This window comes from Anser anser (genome assembly GCF_964211835.1).
Source record: "Anser anser genome assembly, chromosome: Z".
In the NCBI taxonomy this organism is placed as follows: Eukaryota; Metazoa; Chordata; class Aves; order Anseriformes; family Anatidae; genus Anser; species Anser anser.
In genome coordinates, this window is record NC_139723.1 from 49,725,951 (window position 1) to 49,748,183 (window position 22,233).

General features: G+C 38.6%; 1 protein-coding gene across 6 annotated transcripts in view; it reads right to left on the minus strand.

Annotated features, from left to right (window-relative positions):
- Window positions 1-71: 71 nt before the first annotated feature.
- The window catches only part of LOC310889510 (transient receptor potential cation channel subfamily M member 6-like), an 84,849-nt gene continuing 62,687 nt past the window's right edge, over window positions 72-22,233 (minus strand). For all 6 annotated transcript variants that reach the window (XM_083817075.1, XM_083817076.1, XM_083817071.1 and 3 more), the window contains 12 exons: window positions 21,732-21,931; window positions 19,155-19,287; window positions 15,192-16,330; window positions 14,347-14,459; window positions 13,266-13,392; window positions 12,263-12,360; window positions 9,853-9,908; window positions 8,405-8,430; window positions 6,539-6,589; window positions 4,252-4,317; window positions 1,740-2,026; window positions 72-1,474 (listed from right to left, as the gene is read on the minus strand). In XM_083817075.1, coding sequence (XP_083673201.1) covers window positions 1,388-1,474; window positions 1,740-2,026; window positions 4,252-4,317; window positions 6,539-6,589; window positions 8,405-8,430; window positions 9,853-9,908; window positions 12,263-12,360; window positions 13,266-13,392; window positions 14,347-14,459; window positions 15,192-16,330; window positions 19,155-19,287; window positions 21,732-21,931 — 2,383 coding nt within the window. In that variant the 3' untranslated portion in view covers window positions 72-1,387. The remainder of the gene's footprint in view (window positions 1,475-1,739; window positions 2,027-4,251; window positions 4,318-6,538; window positions 6,590-8,404; window positions 8,431-9,852; window positions 9,909-12,262; window positions 12,361-13,265; window positions 13,393-14,346; window positions 14,460-15,191; window positions 16,331-19,154; window positions 19,288-21,731; window positions 21,932-22,233) is intronic.

The following is a 22,233-nucleotide window of genomic DNA, read 5'->3' on the forward strand; positions in this document are numbered from 1 at the left end:
GTTTGGTAACTATCAAAACAATGCATTTCAGCAGAAGGTACAGTTTATGGGCAAACAATATAATCTGTGTCCTGGCTTTGTCTGGGATAATTTTCCTCCTGGTAGCTGGTACAGTGCTGTGTTTTGGATTTAGGATGAGAATAATGCTGAAAACACACCACTGAGTTAGTTGTTGCAGAGAAGGGCTTACACAGAGCCAAGACTTTTTCAGTGGCCACCCAACTGCTACCACAGAAAATGCATAACAGCTCAGTGCCGCTTGCTTTTTCCCCAGTAGTGACATTAAACTGGGTATGTCTTTCTTTACTATCCTGCCGTCAAATCTGTACCCACCAAGACAATAGGAAGTCTGTAACTAACATGGGGCTGTATCATCTCAGAAGAGCAGATTTGAAAAGAAGCAATTGTAGATACAGCCAATGGAAGGGGAGAGAAGGTAACCAGAAGGAAAAGTCTCCATCAGCACAGGTTAGAAATAATGTCTCAGCACTTTCTACATCAGATCTGCTTATCTACCCTAAAAATGTAACAAAGCTCTTCTAGTGCAGAAAGCTATTCTGCTTTGCTGAATTTTCAGGTCTTTTATGAGCTGAAGACCTGACGTTTCTTGTCATGCTCATAAGATAGCATGTAAAGGAAACAGTAAAATTTTATGCAAAAAGTTACAATAAGTACTTACAAAGCAAGTACTCCCAAATTGTGATCTGTTTTACCAGACGAATACAGTTGTACATGGAGGCTCTCAAGACACTGTGATATATGCAATGCTTTAAGAACAGACTGAGTGCAGGGTAATTGCTTGCTTCTCAAAAATGTGTATTTCAATCAGTTACTAATAAAAAGCTTTAATGTTATTCAAGTATTACTAAAGATATGGGCATTTCTCTCATTTGAATATGTGAATACACATGATTGAAATATACTTTAAAGACCTACTGCTTTCACTAACATCAACCCTCTAAAACATACAGTTCACCCATCCCACTACCTCATTTACCTTCCCTTCCCTTTGGCACACATTCAAATACTATCCATCACATAATGTGTCTTATTAAAAAATATTAAAAATAAATAAATAAATAAATAAATAAATAAAAACATGCACCAGAAAACAGATTTCAGGAAACAGTCAACAAATCCAAAATTTTTTAAGTCTCTTGAAAATTTTTTTCACTAACACCCTCTTGTTTAAGCCACTACCATTACTGTTGTCTTCCACCCTGATTTATCTTTACATATCTACATACCTATGTATTTTAATTAAACTATCACTCAACTGTCTTAAGCAGTTGCTATTTCAACTCACTATGGAAAATGAGTCTACATGAGACCCAGGACATAGCTGAGAAGAGAAACCTTTGCCACCGAAACCTTCAAGACAGTGAAGTTACCTTGGAGTATAGGGAATGGTATGAGGCTTCACTTGATTGAAGGTATAAATTAACTTTTGGGCAGCCCTTTGCTGTTGGATCTCCTGAAGAAAAGCATGTTATAAGCATCACTTTCATTTGGTATCATGAAGAAAGGTAGCATGAATTTGACAAAAAGAAACAAACAAAAACCAGCCAATTGTATACCATTTACAAATGGGGGATATATCTCCCTCAAAACCTTTTTCCTTTCCGGAAGGTAACATCAAACCACACATCACCCATGCTGAAGACATTCATATATAAGCAGTGTAACATTTAAGGCATGTCAAACTACACTAGTCAGTGTCCCTTCAGGTCTGTACTCACCCTCAGGCAGAGATGTAACACTGTGCCATCATGAAAGATCTTTTGCCAAGTCTGAACCACCTCTGGCAGAAAAGACTTCACAATAAATACTTGTCCCAATTTTAATACATCATTCTCAGACCAAGTACAAACGACCTTCATGGCCCTCCGTAGACCCCCATCCATCTCCTCCCGTGACAAGACTTGGATCATTGCAGCCATACCACGCTGGGACCAGGAAGACATGCTTTTATCAAGGTTCATAGGTGAACTCTCTTCTAGTCGATAGACAGTCACTTCCTCTCCAGCTTAAACGAAAGGAAGTTTTGTCAGTAAAAGTCACACATTGCAGAAACAGGAGAGAACTGCATTTTGATTCAGTATCTTAAAATAACTCTGTAAACCACACTATTCATTTCTGTGAAAGTTTTCCCTGCCTAAATTTATACTACCTATTTTCACAGATCCTCTGTGAAAACATGAGTGGCCCAGAGAGCTGTATTAAGCCTCTAGACAGACATGAATTTAAGACCTTATGCAATTTAAGACCTTTTACACAAACAAAGCTCAGCAACATTCTGGTCTACATAAAACAATCTCTTTTGCCACAATTTTAAAGTACTTAAAATGGTTTAAAAAATAGATTTAAAAATATATATTTAAAAAGGTTTATCATTTTATCTCCAGTGAATTAACTATCCTGAGCATGGCTCCCTCTGTTTCTGCACTTGTGTGGAAGGGGGATTTTTAGTAAGATCTGTTTTAAGTTAATCAAGACCCAGGCACCACTCACAGTATTTTCCTTGTAACTGTGCTTAACAAAACAAACAAATAGACAAGGCAAACAGACACACACAGCTCGTAATAGTTATTGACTGCAAAATTAAAGGGCTAGAGATTGCCGCTTTTTGAGGCAGACAGCCAAGTTGTTCAGAAGTAATGAATTGGCCATGATAAGCCAGGAAAATTAGACTGAAAAGGGCACGATCTTTCCTTGGAGAAAGGAATCCTAGAAAAACAAGCAAAAGCAAATTAACAAGACATTTACATCTTTGGCATTGTAAATTAAGATTTATTTTTTTTCCTATAGATTCCAATGTTATTTGTACTGAAAAGATCTCAATTTTGCTCCTGATAATAACGTTTTTCTGAAAGCAGAATAAATCTGGTGAATTTTAACTCAGTCATGCTGTTATCCTATATAGCTGTAATAGCATTCCTCTCTAGCAGTGCAAGCAAGAGACATTTCTGTCAGTCGTAAACTAACAGATTTTTTTTTTAAGCTTGGCTTTTCTTCTTGCAACTCACATTACTTGCAATGTGAATTCAGGAGAAACAGGTCTTTATTAGCAAGTGGGATGAGGTAACTGCATCTGCAAATAGCAAACAATAGCATAAGGGAGGGCAAACTGAATTCAGAGATAAATTAATGTATTTCATTCCTGCCCCTGAGCCTACCTTCACCAGTTACCACAGAATTGGTATGAATGATATACTTTGCAAACATTTTAATTTAAAATAAAGCAATGGAAAAGTCAATGTTTTACATAAAAGTAAGTCACTTGAATAAAGGTACTATAACTGGGCAAATTTCTTAATCTTATATTAATTCTTCATTTTATTATCTTTTGACAATTTAATACCTAGAAAGGTATCTCCTGGGAGCTTGAAAGATTAGAATGTTCAATATGCTCATAGCTATATTAATTATCTGCAGCAATCTGGTCCCAAGAAATCCTACGATGCAGCAAGTATCAGCAATTAGTTGCTGTGAGACAAAATATTCTACCCATTGAAGAAAACGCACCTAGATCTCAAATGTCTAGAGACAGAGCTTCTGCTGCTGTAAACCAATACAGCACACTAATTTCAAAACTCTTCCAAATGATTTTATATATTACTCTCTACCACTCTTCTGTTATACCACAGTTCTTTTTTACTTGGAACACTACAAGTCTTCTGCCCTTTCAACAAATACATGGTTTTATTCCTGACAAGATACCCTACACATATATCTGAGAGAGAGAGAATGCATATATAAATCTTAGGGAAATTTTATTGCTGTCTTCAACTACCTAATGAGAGGTTACAGAGAAGATGGAGTTAGACTCCTTTATGAGGTCCACAGTAATCACATGAATGCTAACAGATACAAGCTGCAGCAAGGGAAACTCCAATGAAAAAGAAAAAGAGTTTACAGTGAAGCAGTCAAACACTGAAACAGGTTGTCCAGAGAGGCTGTGGAAACTCTGTTTATAGATATATTCAAAACACAACTGGACAGGTCCTCAGCAACCTGATATGAATTGGCCTCTCAGGGAGCTGGACCAGATAACCATGAGAATTTCCTAAAATACTGCATGAATATAATTCTATCCTGGTTCATTTCTTTAGAAAAGAAGAATTACTGAAATTAATTCAAGAAAATGTCTCAAACGCAATCTTTAAAAAATAATGCATGGACTATTTACAAAGAAAAAAAAAAACAACCAACCAAGAAAAAAAAAAACATAAGCAGGAGGTCAGTACTCACCAAAGAGCTGGACTGGTGTAAATGGAATGGTCTGAGCAAGTCTCATTAAGTTGTTTCTTTCAACAGCTGCAAACAAGACAGATTTCATTGCCATACTGAATAAACAAGCTGACTGACTTTCAAAAATATCTGACAGTGCTCTACTGTAGCGTACAAAGCCAAGCAAGCTACAGTGTGGTTCTCTGTCAGATCTTCTGATTGCTATTTGAGAAGTTCTACCTAGCCAGCAACTCTCCTTTGCATGCCCATGGTATCTCACAAGCATCAGCTACCACTCTTTTCCCTGTCCATTAGTTCCTGTCTTCCAAGAAAACAGGCTGTGGAACAAGCACTTTGCACCCTAGCTAGAAGGACTGCTTCTGGTCTTCATCCTCCTTTCACCAAGGGCTGCTTCTGCTTTCTCTTCCTGCTGGCTCCAATGCAGTGACATTTGAACTGTGCCACTGAGATGCATTGGCCTCAGCTGCCCTCACTATCTGTCTCTGTCAGGCTCTGAAGTGCCTCGGGTTTTAGCAAGACTTTGCAGGGAAATCCAGGCTTGCCCTACGCAGAGTATAGCTTCTTCATCTGGGCTCCACGCCAAACAACCTAATTAACATTATTATACCTTCTTAACAGGGAGCTTATTTCTCAGTCAAACACCTTCAAAACTCAGAGTGCCAACTAAATATTTATGGATTTGCCTTCACAATGACTCAGTTATTGCAAAGTGGGAGAGAGGTGAGGAGTAAACCTCAAAGAGATTAAGACTAGAACAAGGAGGAAACCCATATACTACCTTAGCTGTGTTTCTTTGAACAGCAACCAAAAAGTTTGTAAGTCTGGCTGACTTCCAGAGCTTATATACAAGCTTCCAGAGCTCGCCCTTTTTGATAAAAATCTCCAAGCAGAAATTAGAGTTTAATTAGCCCAGATGGAGAGAGCAAAGGGGACCCCTGACATGCCAACCCTTGAATTAGGGTGCTCAACTGAGAGACCTCTATCTCAGACTCTGTTTACATATTCGAAATATGATAGGCATTGATTAATATACCTGAACAGTTTTTGATGCATAGACTGAAAATCAAGGTCCTGCCTTGATGCATCACTAAAGTGACACAGTCACTAAATTACTGCATAGCAGGGAAAAGGATGTGAACAGGGGAGCTGCCAGAGCTGTGCTGTCTGTCAGACCCTTTCATTGCTCACTGCAGAGCCTTGGGAAGCAATGTGAAAGCAACTTGCACCAGCTGCTAAATTTGAGGCAAAACTCGAGCTCTTTTGGGTGTGCAGAGAGACAGAACTGTAGTTGTCTGCAAAACATGATAGCAAAAATAAAGTATAAGCAGTATATGGCACAGATTTTTAGTATTAAAGTGTGGGTTCTGTTGACTACATTCTATTCTGATCTTTCTGATATAAGAACACCTATACACCTATACTGGAAACATCTAGAGATCTTTGTCAGCTTTTAATGTAAATTAGATTGTCACCTGCACTAAAAAGTCCTCCCAGTCTCAAATAACATGCCTGACAAGAAACAAATTAGTCATTGCAACAATGCCACCATGTCAGAGAAATTACTCCTGTACACTGATTACAAACCAAGAGGTGTTATTCCCATTGAAAACGACATAGCTTTTTGAACGTCATGAGGCTGCTAATGCTTCTGGTTTACCCTATGCTTCCTTTGAAAGGAGACGAAGCCATGCAGGCAATAGAGACATCTACTGGTATGCTGTGCACAGCTCTCCTCTGGGAAAAAAAAATATATATATATGAAACCCAAGCTTGTGGGAAAATCTCTGCATATTCAGTTTAGGAAAAGACAGGATTGTGGGCAATTAGCATCCAAATGATTTATTCCCTGCCAAATTTCCATGAGTTCATAGGTATATAAACACAGATTAAGTAGTACAGGACCAATTAACTGAAGAAACCAACTCCAGAAAGTACAAAAGAGGATGTGGGAGGTGTGAGGGGAAATGACAGCTATAAACAAATGAGTGCCTCTACTGGCCCCCCTGGGAATCAGAGCTCTGTTCATTGTTTCCTCTGATATTTTGAAAGCAATTATCTATATTCTGCTCTGTATTTGCCACAAATACCTGGAATGGAGCAATTAGCAAGAAAATAATTCATAATTTCCTCACTGCAGTATTAGGCCTGAATTAATACACCACCTTCTTAGCAGTGGGCAGTTGTGCAACTCTTCAAAGTGAAAATCACAGAGAATGACAAGGGAAGAACTAATGTTCTTTTAAATTTGTTAAACTACTCAGCTATCATACTGGTGCCTCCTGCTTACCTGAGTAATGGTGGTGCAGATCTTGAGATGTTTTCAAGCAGGCAAAGATATCTGAAATAATGTTTAAAGGATCATTATGTTAATTATTATAGCAGAGATAAATGCATGGTTTTTGAATTCCTTCCATCCCAGGGTTTGCCATGAAACAAATTATTCAGAATTACTGTCTGAGCATTCTGAAGAGGAGAATTACTAATAGGCTTTAACTGTGTTGTAATGTACAGTATATCAGCAGATTTCAGTCGGTGCAATACAGCCAGATGACTTATTTATTCAGGGAAATGGTGGGAAACCAGCAATATTAACCTCAAGGACATGTAGCTTCTCTGAGCCAATTACACCTCTGGGATATTAAAAGCATTTTACTGTCCATCATGCTTCACAGTCTCCCAAAGGCATGATTTTACCAAGTCCATCCTTAGTCATTAAGCATTCCATTAACTGTACTATTACAACAAAGTTACAATAATACTGATTCATTAACCCATGACATCTAAAATGCTGTTAAATTATAAACAGACAAACAATTTCTGTGGTTACATACATAGCAGGCACAGCCAGATCAGATTTGGTCCAAAAATCTTTGTTTTATAAAAATTCTTTTTAATAAAACCAAGATTAATAGGCATGTTTCCATTGATCAGATTAAATTACTTTATTATATTGGAAAGAAATCCTTTGAAATGCCAGGTTGGAAAAAAAAAAAAAAAAAAAAAAAGAATGCTATAATATTTTATATTTATATATTTAATATAATTCTGAAAAATGAGATAATTGGAACTGAATCTTCATCAAACCATTTGAAAATTACACTCTTCTTGTTGGTCTACTTTATTTACTAGGTTTCCTTCCCCAGTGGAAGAGATCTTATATGAAAAACACAAACAGATCCTGGGGGAATGATCAGCATTTCCAACCAGTGCTCTTGGTGATTAGAGGTCCCTTTTGCTCTCTTTCCTGAAGGACCCAAGTAGTTTTATCACATTTTCTGCCTTGTCAGATGAGAAGCATGAGAAGTAGACTGGGGGCCAACTTATTCCTTTTGAGGATGGGAAAATCATGTTTTAATCAAACCAAGGGTGCACTCCGGAGAACAGCCCAACGACATCCCACACCTGCAGCAGTGCCACCGTTTGTGCACAGCCTGACCCAGAGAGACCACACATACAGGGGAGACAAGCCTAAGAGTGATATGCTTCTGTATCACAGCTAGCTTCAAACAAGAGATAAACGTTCCACTGTTCAACCTGTTATAGCTAAATCTGTCCGAAGACAGACTAATAGGCAATAAATACAAGTGAAGTGAACTAGCTGCTTTGGAACAGAGTCACTCCTCATTATGAACTTGAATTTCTTTATTGGCTATTTCATAATAAGTTCAGTGCTTCACCTGCTTCACCAACTTGTTGTAGAGGAACTACACCAAACTGGAATTCAAAAAATCAAGCATACATTAGAAATTGTATACCATAATCTATCCTCAGGCATAGACACAGCTTTAACTCAGGCTTCTCTCACACTGCCAGTGATTAATTTTTTTTAAAGTTTATTTCTCCTGAAAAGGACATCATTGCAGGACAGACTTGAGTAAAAATAGATATTTTTCTTTCAAGATTTTACAGCTACCATGAGGAAAACATGTCCTCACGAAAAAAAGAATAATAATAAATAAATAAATAAATAAATAAAAATAAATCTTACGTTTCAAAATAAGATTTTATAACCAATGTATGAAACAAATATAACGTTTCTTTTAACTATCCAACTATAGTAAATTAATTTTCTTTTGGATTATGTACTTCTGAATTGTCAAAGTGGAATTTGCAGAGAGGAATTAAAAGGTGTGGCAAGCAACCAAAAACTTACTGTCAGGTCCTTCTGAAGCTCTCAACCTGTTTAAAAACAAACATTTGATATTTTACTCCAAAATTCCTGTAATTAAACTATATATAGTATATCATATATCAAAGAGGTATGATCTATATGAAGGCAAAACTAAATTTTGATAAGCAATCATAAAACAAAATAACCTGCAGTGAAATTTTGTTCATTGCAACAATTAGCAAATAAATTTCAGTTACCAAAGAACAGCCACGTTTTTCTGCACGTTCCTTTCTCTGCTGTATGTTGAACTCCTTTTGCAGTTCTGCACTGCTGTTCATGTCATTTACAATGCAGTAACAATATCAGCTAAAGACCTTCAATCACGTACACAATTGTTCATTTTTCAAACCATGTGAATCAATGCTGAGATGTATTCAGAGCTACACATGCCATTGCTTGCATAAAAGGTGACTTTTTAAACAGTTGGTCTTTTGGATTAACAAGGCTGCAAACGTTAACGTTAACATTAAAGGTACCTTTGTTTGAGAAGACACTGGATATGATTCACCTAACATACCACTGAAGGCAACAGACTCACTCAACAGACTCAGACTTACAGAATCAAGCTACCCAAAAGCCTGTAAATCCTGCTAGTAAGTATGTAGTTTGGCTACTGGATTAAAAAAAAAAAAAAAAAAAAACAGGATGGGTAAAAAACACAGTATCTTTCTCCCTCCTCCCATGGTGAAATCACATGGGATGTGACAGTTTTCTAGTACATTTTATTTATTACATCAACAGCATTACTCAGTAAGGGAAACATACAAGAAATTGATGAAAATAAGAAAGAAGGAACAGAGAGACAGTACTGGATGAAATAAATTACCCCCAATATTAAGCTAATGATCAATCAAGCCGTAAAAAATAAAAATAAAAAAGCAACATTGAAAACACATTTGAAAACAGTATAATTTCAATATATATAATAAAAGCTTAATAACTATTGAAAACTGATTATAAAAACTAAGTAAATATTTTGTAAATATGTAAACTCAGTACAAAAGAGATTAATCACAGAATGAGAGAATGTTTCACGAGCTGCTAGGATTTTAATTACTAATAATGGAAATATGCAATTTGCACAGCAAAATCATATGCAACTCATGCTTACTAGATAGTATAGTTAAAGACACTATGGTAATCTTAGTGATTGAATTAGAAAATTTGATATTGTTAGAATAAAAAGGAGTGTCCATTCCACCTAAAATTATACATTTCCTTTGAATGGATCTATTTTACTTCCATCAATATGCCTTCATTTAAAGAAACCAAAACAGACTAAATTGTCTTAACTCCTCATTTGACCTCAATTTCCCATTCTAAGTATATTACAGAACTGAAGTGGAAAGTTGCAGAAAGTACAGCAGAAAGTACAGAAGTCTCTTTCTAAAAGCATGTGATGAATATCTTAATATGTTAATGATACGTACGAGGAGTTTCTCAGATTATTTCTCTGTGTGCTTCCAGACATGCTATTACTCAAATCCTATAGAGAAGAGAGATACTTTTACTGGTATAAATCTGTATATCGCTGTCACATACTCACCAAACAATTAAAAAATGTAAAATCTTGAAAACATTTATTGATACTCTTATTGTTAACATGAATAATCCCACTGACAGGAGAATCACAGCATTGCCATATCTATAGTAAAATGCAATAACAATTTGCTCATACTGCAGTTTTTCATGTTGTCTGTATATAACTGAATAAAATAGTTAGCTGTATCAGAGCTGTATCTCAGTGTAGTTACAAAGCATGTTAAAGGTCTTCTAATACTGAAAATATTATGGGAACCCTCTTTGTATTAGTAAATTCCAATTTAGCAATAAGCTTTACAGCTGTTGGAAATAAAATGCACCCTAAACCTCTATAATAGAAGAAGGCAACACATTAAGCAGTTCTCCAGGGATATTTAGATCAAATATTTTCCAGGTCTTGTAGTTAGAGAAGTAGTCAAATGATCTTCCAACCCTATTACGAAAAATTGGGTCAGCCTGCCATTTGCAAGATCCTCCTAAAGTGCTAGTCAGAGACGGGATTATTCTTCTGAAAAGAAAAGTCAGATTTCAATCCTCAAAGGAAGCAGAGCTCAAATCAAAAGTTTGAAGAAGACAAAGACTAAAGATAAACTAACCAAAATTCAGCTTTGAATATTTTCTGAGACTTAATTCTCAATTTTTTTTTATTTCAGAATTCACTCATGTTTTCATCATGTAGATTGCTTTGCAGATGAAAAATATCTTTAACAAAACAGAAACCTCAGACACATCCTTGCTTTGCTCCCTGATACCCATTTACCCTCCTGGGTAAATCTGAGAAGTATTATAATTCTTTAACTCAAAATATATGTTAACCCACAATGAGCAGTTATATGCAGCAATATCATAATATCTCAACAATGTATGTATTGTTGAGATGTCATAACCCAGACATAACCTTATAATCCAGACAGTACTTAAGAGAAGGCACAAACATTCAGTGGGCATTGGAAACTATATCTTAGAAGATTAAATGATTTGAAGCTAGTGTTCTTGAGGTGACCAGTTCCTGCCTAATTCTGATCCCACTGTAATCAATGGAATATTTCTGCAGGCTTTAAAAATCCTACCCTTGAATTTTAAGCAAGAAACCTTAATATAAATTTTGAAGCATCAGATTACTTCATCTTTTCATGCAGTTTTCCTGACTGTACCTTTATTTTTGCTTGTCTGACTCTGTGTTTCACATTTTAAAGATTTATTGATGGAATCTCCCAACCCAGGTTTTGCAGAATACATAATTAGCAAAGTTATTTCTATTTTTATCTCTGACCTCTTTCACACACACACAAAAAAAAAAAATCATTTTTTAATTACGATTTGAGCAGTCTTCACAAGTATTTGGGATTCAAATTCTATGCCACTCAGAATATCAGATCTGAAACTATCTGTTTTATTTTCGTTCCCTTTTTAAAAAAGCAACTCACACTACTACAGTGAAAAATAAGCTAGGCTGTTAGACATCATTGTTTCAAAAATCAAGTGCTATAAGTAAAACAAGCAAGAGTGGGTGCTGTTGAAATGGAAGAGGAAAAGATTATTTAACAGTTCCTTTTCTCAATTTATTCCTTGTTAATTTTCTGACATGCCTCTGAGAAGCTCCTACACAACATAGTGAAAGATGCATTTCCTTCTATTAGCCACACCATTTAAAAACAGACAGAATTTTCTACAGAGCAGCTTCCTGCCCACAGTCTTCAGGACATATAAATTGGTCTAGCTCCATTAAATTCAAGGGGCATATGTTGATTTACATAGGCGGAGGGCCTTTATGTTATTAAGCTGCAAATTAATTCTGATGAATCATAAGGCAAGGTGTTTATAAATCAGAGGTTAAGAAATCCAAGCTTTGAAATTATTATCAGTGTTTAACACTTTGCAAGAAATAACTATCTCTGTGTGACTGCTTACGAACTATGCAGCTAACTTTCCAAAAATCTTTTCACTGTGCAGACCAGTTCTGCCCACAAGTTCAAGACAAAGATGGGTGCTCACTTACTGCATAGTGAAACATCAACACATACTTTGTTTCTGGCCACTTTCTTCATACTCAAAACCACTCCATGACTCAATAATTTAATATCCTACTTCAATAATCTTCATAGAGTGTTAGCAGCTCTTAAATTATTCATTTACTCACACACAAGCACAGTGGCAGCATACAGGAAAGTTTCTCGTGTCTCAAGAGGTATTTCGCGACAAATAACCTATAGTTACAAGTCCACAGAGGTCAGCAGAGCTATCCTAGTCTCAAAACAGACAAATCTATGGACTAGGATGTGTAATCTTAGGTCTTACCTCTTGAGAATGCCTCAGGTAATCACAGAATGGTATGGTATGCCTACGGATGTCTTGATTTTTCATTTTCTGGTGCATGTAACTGAGACATTCCAAACCTAGCCAAAAGAGCAGGTATCAGCTACTTCCAGAGTGTATAAGAACAGCTCTACTGCTACACACACCTATTTAGTGCTATAAAATAAACACCTATATGCCATAATGCCCTACCAAATGTGTAATGGGCTATAAAAGCAAGAGTAGGATTTCACAGGGTTAAAACTGACTGTTTCCATTCTCTGTCAGCAGAATTCAGAGGAGTGCAGCCCTTCTCCGACCATGCTGTGCTGAGTCACAGCACTCCCTTGTGCTTCTCCCAGCAGCTTGCAGGATGAAGCTAGTGAGCTGCATATAGCAAAACTGAAGGATAAAATAATCCATGCAAGGATTTCTCAGAATGAAAGAGATGAAGAATTTATAAAAGAACAGGAAGAATGCCATTCCCTTTTAATTCCAGCAGAGACGATGCAGAATTCATTTCTTCACTTTGGAGGATGTGTTTCTGAGCAATGAGTAATGAATAATGCATTCAGAAGATCTGCCAACAGATACAGTATCACAGCACTGCCTGTGAGTGTATATACCCAGAAAAATTCACGAGAGAGTTTATTTTTGCAATAAGCCAGAATGCCACTTCAGAAGACACCTCAGGAGAGGAGGAAAGGATATCATCTTCCCCACTTCCCACTTATTCCTGAGGATTAGTACTCTACTATTTCCCATGCAAGACAGGCAGCACTCCCAGAAAAATGCAACTGACCTTCCATCCAATCTATGTCCCTTTTTGCCCTGACATAAAGTAGCAAGTAACCAAGCCACGCATGCTTGCAATCTGCTTCTAATTCTGTAAAAATTATGCCAGGAGGTGAAAGTGGAAGATGACACTTTGAGTTTGTGAATTTTTATTTACTGCTTCTTTTTTTAAAAGCTGTCCTGAATTCACTGTCTGCAAAGTACCACATACTTAGCTGACTGAAATTAGACACAGTAAGCCAGTTCTTGCTGTGTTTCTCTTCCTCATCCCAGATATTGATCTCTGCAGGCTCTGAGCTCACTTGGGTGTTCTGGGGACAATCATCCACTCTAATCACCTGGCAAGACACAGACAAAACGACACTCGATTTATAGGATGACTAGCACCTCTGCAGTTCCTCTGACAGCTACACTATGACATGGCCTTTCAGTGCACCACTGAAATGCCAATGACTGAACTGTCTCCCAAATGAAAAACAGATTTTCCCGTATTTGTTAAAAGCTGCAGAAGTCACATTGCTTTTGTCTAGTCAATACTACTGAAGAAAGATCTGGTGCTATAGGTTTTTAAAACAAACTTCAAAGTCCCTCAGAATACCCTAAGAGACAATCAGGTCTCAAAGTTCAAGTCTCTGGTCTGTTGCTGACCTAAGCATCTTATGTAAACAAAGCGGTCTTCACCTTTCATCTCATTAAACAGGAATAATTCTTTCCACCTGACAAAGATGCTGGAAATCTCTTCAGAAGTGAGTTTTTATATATGTATGTATAGATACAGTAAGGAAAGTTGCCGTATTTCTGTGACACAATCAACAAGCTATCTACAATGTGATTACTGGTTGATGGATTCAGAGAAAAGACTGCAGGGCTCCTGTAGGTGAGTGAGAACCTTATAAAGCCTGGCTTTCCTCTTTACAGTAGCACACAGTCTGGATGCAGCTCACCACTTCTTCTATCTATCCGACAGCATATGAAGCCTCCACAATTGATTCTCTCAGCTGAAGTGCAAGGACTGATTCCTTTCTATGTAATATCAATAATAGTCTTGGTCTACTATCTAACAAAGTCCATAGGCTTCATCGTGTTCAAAACTGAAATGCCACACATTCAAACAAAAGGGAGATTAAATCAAAGCCAAACAAAAAAAAAAAAAGAGGTTCTCAATTTGTGTGCAGCCTTTTAAATGCAAACATATTCAACTAAACTTTAATTTTGCTCTACACTGCAGAACTGCTCTTAGTGAATGAAAAAGACAGCTATGGGATATGTGATTCCCTTCCATCTACACATACCGGCACCTGAAGGGGTTTTTGATTCTTCTTTTCTCTCCCAGACTTTCTGTCTCTGTTTTGTTGTTTTGCTTTTGTTGCCTCACTGTAGTGTAGCTCACTAGATGGTAAAGACTCTGTGGGAAAGAATCAAAAAACACCATTAAGCTACAGAGCTTTTGTTTACTAAGAGAAGATCTGATAAGACAGAGTTGGCAGATCTCCAAAGCAAGCTGAGAAAGACTTGTGACACCCAAAGCTAATATTCAGGCAGTTCATGCAGTTCAGTGCAAAGATGTTCACCATCATATGATATAAAACAACAAATGTTATCTATCATCTCATACTATTTATACTTAGAACTGGAATCTGCCATATTTTAGCTGCTGGTAAGCAAATTTGGTGGTGGACAGGAAGGTTTGTAAGCCTTCTATAAAAACGTCATTCATTATCCATTCAACCTTCTGACAATGTATCTCTTAGGTATTCTGCAAATTCATTTGGTTCTTGTAATTCTTGGATTGCTTCCCCAGGGTAAAAGACTCCCCAAGAGCCAATATCATTCCTCTGTCACAGCAGCATTGTAGCCACAACTGTAGGGGGCCATTTAGGTGGGGAGAATCAGGGCTGGACTGCCACTGTGGCTTACACAGTGGTGTCATACAGCTTGTACCAGGCACACTTACAAATTCCCCACAGCAATCATTCCCAGCACACAAAAAAAAGTGAAAGAGTAGCCCTGGACTCTTTCCTTACTACCCTCAGCTGCAGCTAATACCTCCTGAATGCCAAAAAAAAACATCTTTTAATAACGTCTTGTATCTCCCAATAAAAGATACTGTAGAGGTACAGCATTTTTTTATTATCACCTATGGCCTTGCAGGTTTTCCCTCTTTTTTCTTTTTGAGAGGATGGTAAGCTGTTGCTCCTGCAGACACCCCAGTCCCTCCAGAGGGGGCTGATCCAAAAGGAGGTGTTGTGTTTCAGTTTGTTCTCAGAGATGATGCTGTGCTGTGAGCTGCTGGAGTTGTAAGAGAAGGACTTTGATTCTTTTATCTGGACGCGCCTGGGAGGGCTACCTGTGCAATTGCAGTCACGGTTATAGGAGGAATGTATGCACAGGGCCTTCTTCTGTCTCTTTCTTGAACTGAAAACCCCTTTTTCATCACCTTCAGAGAATCCCCAGTTCACATAACCACCTTCAGTTTCTTCCCTGTCATCACAGCAGGGTGCTGCATTCTCTCTGTCATCCAGTGGTGGCTGGAGACTGAGAGGATGATCAGCCTCTACAGCATTAGTCTTTTTTGATGGCAAGTGAATAACAAAATCCCTCTGGCTCCACTGATAATCTTCTGGCTCTTTATCAATGAGGCTGACACTTTGCATGTTTTGCTGCACTGCAATGCTCCTTTGCAGTTCATCACTGAATACATCTTCCCTGTACTTGGTAGGAGCACTCGAAAAGGACAAATTTAAGGTGACATCCTCTGAAAAGGGCCCTCCTTGGTGATCAGGAGGTACCAGCAAAAACTGTCCATATCTAGGGGTTGACTTAGTCTCAGAAGATATGCCTGAAGTGAGTGTGTCACTTTCTATTTCTATCTTCCGAGAGCTGTCTTCTACCACCTTGTTACTCTCAGTCCTCAGTTTGTGGTCTTTGCATTCTGATGACCACTGACTCCTTACCAAGCTCCGTAACAGAGAGGGTGGCATGCTGTAGTAGTGGTACTTCTTGTCATACAAACACTCCAGACTGCTCAGGGTCTTGGAATAGAGCACGTTGCTCCAGCTATGGGGCAGCTTCCTACAGGATCGACATTTTGTGTCAGCCAGTAAGGCTTCTTCCACCTGCAAGGTGTCTACAGCTGAAAGCACTTTCAGGATGTCCACTGTCAAGGCAGACAGGTCTTGCAAATGTCCTAGCTGACTGTCGAGGGAGATTAAAGACTCCTTGATATAAAATACCTTCTCGTGCACTTCTTTTAGCTGCAGAAACATCTCCTCCACTCTAGACAGAATAAGAACAGATAATTAAAACATCAAAACACAGATCTTTGCTTCTGTGTGCCAGATGATTAACACACTTTAAAAAGCCAGTATTTAAAACAATCCTTTCTATTTTTTTCATGTGAATTCATTCTCATGAACATGTATATTTGATAAAACCCATCCAGACTTAAAACACGTCATTCAGTATACTGGGCCAAAAGGCACTGACTTTTAAAGAAATAGACCTTTTGCTCAGAGAGAATCTATCTTAAAAAACGTATTTCTGCTAATATGCATTCCATGCCATAGAACTACTAAGCCACAGACAAGAAGACACAGCTTTGGAAATGCTACATTGTGTACTGCTGTAAGTGTAAATGCTGTAAAAAAGAAGAAAAAAAAAAGTAAAAAGCTGTAAAGTATACTTCTTGTCAGCCAGTCATCTTTCATTTCTACACTTTTGTGCAAACATGAGAAGGATGAGGCTTCACCCTACAGATACTATTCCATTTCTCAAATGCTGCTTGAAAATGGTCTTCCCAACAACCCGTATGGCCTCTTGGAACAGATTTTTTATGTTTGATGCTACCAGTTATCTTCAGCCACCAAAAAAAAAAAAAAAAATCAGCTGCCAAAAATCAAAGCCTTTTTTTTATGGTCTTCAAATCCCCAGTGAACAGTGCAAGAACTTCTTGGACTGGAACAATATCTTTTTAACCAATTCATTATCTTCACGTTTGCTAAAGATACTCTCTCTGGTGCTCTGTCATTAAGACAATGATGAACCAGCTGCAGGCAATATGCAAAAGAAGCTCTCTTCCTTTGTTACTGAATAACTTAAAGATGCAGCTTTCAACCAACAACTGAATAAAATCAAATACCAGTGTTCCAAAATGTTTTATTCACCTAAATGAATTCGTTGTGTTAATGTTATGCAATGCTAGGAGTACATTTTAACTTGGCACTCCGGAAAAAAATTCCTTTCTAGGTCTATAGGTATCCAGTAAATAAAATCTTCTTGCTGTAATTGATTCTACAGCTTTTGAACAAAACTATTTATTTTATTTCTTCTACAAGGGACATTCATTTTGCTTATATGTTTTGTCTTGGTATGTAGAAAATAAGACCATGAAAATACAAACATCAAGGGCCTATCTATATCTAGGCAAAACAAATTTTAGATCAGATCTGTATTGGCATTCAGTAAGACTTTTTATAGAGCTCAGTTTGTTTAATTCTTCCTTTTAAAAGTAATGACAGCTTTGCCATTGATTTCAATAGAAAGCTAAATTAGATTAATACTGGGGGCTTTGAAATCCTGTTAATAGTTACATATTGATATTTTGCAAACGAAGATGGTACAGTGCAGATAATGCTACACTGGTTATACAATTATTTTCTTACACAGCTAAGCCTCTAAATAAAACTACGTATTGTATGCCATATTCTGGCATGTCATCTTGGTGATACCTTCTCTGCAAAAGGGAAAATGTAGAACACCATTCTGCACATAGTGAGCAGTTGCCAGTGAGCAATGTTGGTTGGGCCTGTGGGAGAGCAGATTTAAGGAAGGGGAAAAAAATTAAAAATAAAAATAAAAATAAAAATAAAAATAAAATAAAAATAAAAATAAAAATAAAAATAAAAATAAAAATAAAAATAAAAAATAAAAATAAAAATAAAAATAAAAATAAAAATAAAAATAAAAATAAAAATAAAAATAAAAAAGCTTGGTGTACAACAGCAGCTGGAAGACAGAGGAGTGAGAACCAGCCCTGCAGACCCCAGGGTCAGTGCAGCAGGAGGGCAGGAGGTGCTCCAGGCACGCAGCAGCAGTTTCCCTGCGGCCTGTGGAGAGGCCCCTGGTGGAGCAGGCTGTCCCCCTGCAGCCCATGGGTCCCACACGGAGCAGATCTCCACGCTGCAGCCCGTGGAGGAGCCCCCGGTGGAGCAGGTGGAGGTGGCCTGGAGGAGGCTGCGGCCCATGGAGAGCCCCCGCAGGAGCAGGCCCCGGGCCGGAGCTGCAGCCCGTGGAGAGGAGCCCACGCAGGAGCAGGGGTCTGGGGGGAGCTGCCGCCCATGGGGGACCCATGCGGGAGCTGGAGCTCCTGGGGGATGGACCCCGTGGTACGGAGCCGTGTGGGAGCAGTGCTTGAAGAGCTGCTGCCTGTGGGCAGCCCCCGCAGGCTCAGTTCGGGCAGGACGGCATCCCGTGGGAGGGACCCCGCGGGGAGCAGGGGCAGAGAGGGACCGTGAGGGAGCGGCGGAGATGAAGCGACAGGGACTGACCGCAGCCCCCGTTCCCCTGCGCTGTTCGGGGGAAGGAGGTAGAAGAGAGTGGTTGGGGGGGAGGTGTTTTTAGTTTACTTTTAGTTTCTCACTGTGCTATTCTGCTAGTGATAGGCAAAAAAATATATTAATTTTCCTATGCTGAGTCTGTTTAGCCCATGCCAGTAATGGGTAAGAGATCTTCCTGTCCTTATCTCAACCTTTGAGCCCCTTTTCACCTTATTTTCTCCCCCTGTTCATTTAAAGAGCAGAAGTGAGAGAGCTGTGTGGTGGAGTTTAAGTAGCCATCATGTGAAAACACTAACAACCCCATTAACCACACTGCACGTGTCCAAGGATGCAATTCTGCCAGCAAGGCTTCCCAGACAGGCCTACCATTCAGGTCAAATAGACATGTTACTTTTCCATCAGATTAGTATGGTCTACATATGCTACTGCCTCTCAAATTCACAATGGCCATAACTTGTCAAAAAGCATTAAAAGTCTTTTTTTTTTTTTTTTTTTTTTAGTGTAACAAATGTATACAAAGAGCACAAATTTGCAGCAAAACACACCTTTCTGTTGTCACACGGATCCTTTCACTGTCACTGGAACTCAAGCTTTCATTCTTCTCATGAAAATATTTTTCCACACACTGTTCCTCAAAGTCATGTAGTTTCTTCAACTCCTCATCACTTAAGTACAGCTCTGAACAAAGAAATAGGAGTTGGTATGAAGTGTGAAGACAAATACAATTGAGTATGTGTCCATGAAAAAAGAAAAATGACAGAACAGGTTTTCTTCTCCTCCCTTGACAAGAATGAAACAGACCTAACTCCATGAAATTTGGGCTTATGTACAAAGACCAAACATGCCAAATCCTCTCCGCCCTGCTTGTGAGCTCGTTTCAAAGATTTCACTCTCTGCCTTGGCATTTTCATTGATTTTCCACAGGGTGGCACTGGATCTTCATTGCTAAAAGCAATTGTTTAATCACACAAAAATTTCCTTAAGAAACTTGTCAAGCGATGCATAGGCATATAGAAAAGGAACACAAATGTATTTAAATGGAAAAAAAAAAAAAAAACCTCACTGAGAAAAGTGCAGGCAAAGTATGAGCCCTCTTCTATCCAAGGAGTTTTGGATTTGCTAAGCAGTCTTACAGCTTTCCTGGTATCTAACATACCTTGCAAGAAACCCTCTGTGTCAGTCGCTTATACTATGCATGCATATAAAAAGAGCAGTGGTACTTCAAAGGCACGCTGATATATCCAGCCATGAAGGAGGAGCTGAGCCTAGGAACAGCAGTAAAGCTGCTCAACATCGATTAGTTGAGCGCACTTTTGAACTCTGTAACCACTTGTGAGCATGGCAGGTATCTTCAGGGATTCATGTTCAGCAGAGAAAATCCTATATGAACCATAACCCAAGAAGGGTCTGCTCAGTTCAGTTATTAGGTATCAAGAATGTACACTGCTTCAAAAAGAATAAGGCTGTGTAATACTATACAGTAATGTTTCCCATTTTAGATAAGATTACAGCCCCCAGCCTCTCCACAACCTCATTCCCCTGCATTGCCCCAGCATCCATCAAGACCCTCTGTTGAGTATTCATTCATTCCCCATCCTGACACCCTGCAGTCCGCTCCTCTCATTGGCTATGGCTGTTCCTGACAGAGCAGCGGGAGCTGGAGGCAGTGGGACAGAGAGCTGGCATTACCATGAGGAGGTGTTAGGAATGACCTCGGGACAGAGGAGTACAGGTCAGGAAGGGTGAAGGAGGTGGGATTAAGGGGCAGTGATTAGCCAAGGCACAAAGGAACCAGTGTGCAGTGAGGAAGCTGAAGCTCCTGTGCCCTCTCCATATATCTTCCAACACCAGATCTCCTCTGTCCTCAGGTTCTGCAGCTACTTCCTCAGCTTCCACAGACACCTGTTCCCCAAGACGGGGGGCAGCAGCAGTACTGTGAAGTACTACTGTACAGGGACTTGTTCTGGGCATTCATGTTGGTATTAACTGCTATAAAGTAACGTTGACACATTGACTAACAACCAATCTGAAGCCTAACATAAAGTGGTTATTTTGTTCATGACCAAAAATCTAGCAAGCTGGAGTTTTCTTGTTCTCCCAGAGACTCATATAGTCCAGGAGGATTTTCCCCTCACAGCTCCTTTACATCTACAAACAGGTCTTGTTACTTGATGCAGAAATGGGTTCTCAAATGGCAGGTTTCACTTCCCCAGACAACGCTGCAGAAGTCAAGAAGGGACTCTGCACTCATGCACTGCATTATATAACGAGTCAGGGACATAAGAGTCATTTGCTGAAGCATCTTTAATGGGCTGCTAATACTTCATCTCAAAATACCCTGAACTAGCTTGCTTAATACACGTGACTCTCATTACAAAGGAAACTGAAAGCAGGAGACTGATCTCCATTCAGTGCCTCTTTACTTAAACTGCCATTCATCTTAGGAGCCACAGATCCCAACTACCTAAGCTCCAGAGAAAAAATTATGAAAATTTAATGGTATATGGAGGATACAGGGGGAAGAAGTCATTGAATAGTACCAGAAGAATAAACACAGACTCATCAAAAGTATTTGTAACTCTGGGCTATTAAAAAGAAATCGATGGTCTTTTCGGGATAAATGTACAAAAATGTATGCCTTCAGTGTTGTTTATTTTCTGTCAGAATAAGGTTTTTCTACCATACAGAAAAAGTTAATATCACTTTATTTCAGCTCCAAGTTGGGATATATCTATGTCACTCCAGCAGGATAGGTTTGCAACACCTTCTTGCACGTCATAGGCTAGCTACATTGAAAATAGCTATGACTGAGTATGATGTAAGTTAAAACCTCAGAGCCAGAGCCTGCCTAAGTTCTTAACTGTTACTATCTATATTACATTTTGATTGATGCACAATATGTAGCAAAACAAAAGCTAAATAAAAAGCAAAACATTCCCCTAGTCACTTTTTTTTCTACAAGACTTCTCAGACAGGCACATTAAATTCTGGTTTGCAAATAAAAACAGCCTCCAGGCCAGAAAATCTCTTTTTTTGGAGAAACTGAGCTACAAAGTGATGGGAGGCTGGCAAAACATTCCTCATAATCTATTTCTGTTGGTCCCCAGTTTAGCTCTGCTTACTCAGTCCAACGTCGCCTTCCTCTTGATCAGACTCGTTTATGGGCTGGTGGTGGAAGATACGATTTATCAGAAGTCCAATATGGCTCAGGAGAATAAAAGGTGGAGGCAGCCATGGCTTGTCATGATAGGTCATAATGTAGCGGTACCGGTTATACTTCCAGAGCTTGTTTGATATGGATTTCAAATCATAGTAAACATTACTGAGAAGAGAGAGAAACGGGAAAGGAAGGTAGAACACTCCTGTGAGGAATCTTCTCAATACAGCAAAAGATGCTTGTCTACAGATCTAATTTGACACTGAAGAAAAGTCTCATCCCTCCAATGAAGTAAATCAGCTTAGCAACTTTCATTTAACAAAGCAGCAGCATGTGCCCGCAGCTAGTGCACAGAGAATGAGATCTTCAAAGCTGCCTAACAGATTGGGATATCCAATTCCCATTCACTTTAATGGGAACTGGGCAAAAAATATCCCTAAAGTGGCTTTGAAATCTCAACCAGATTA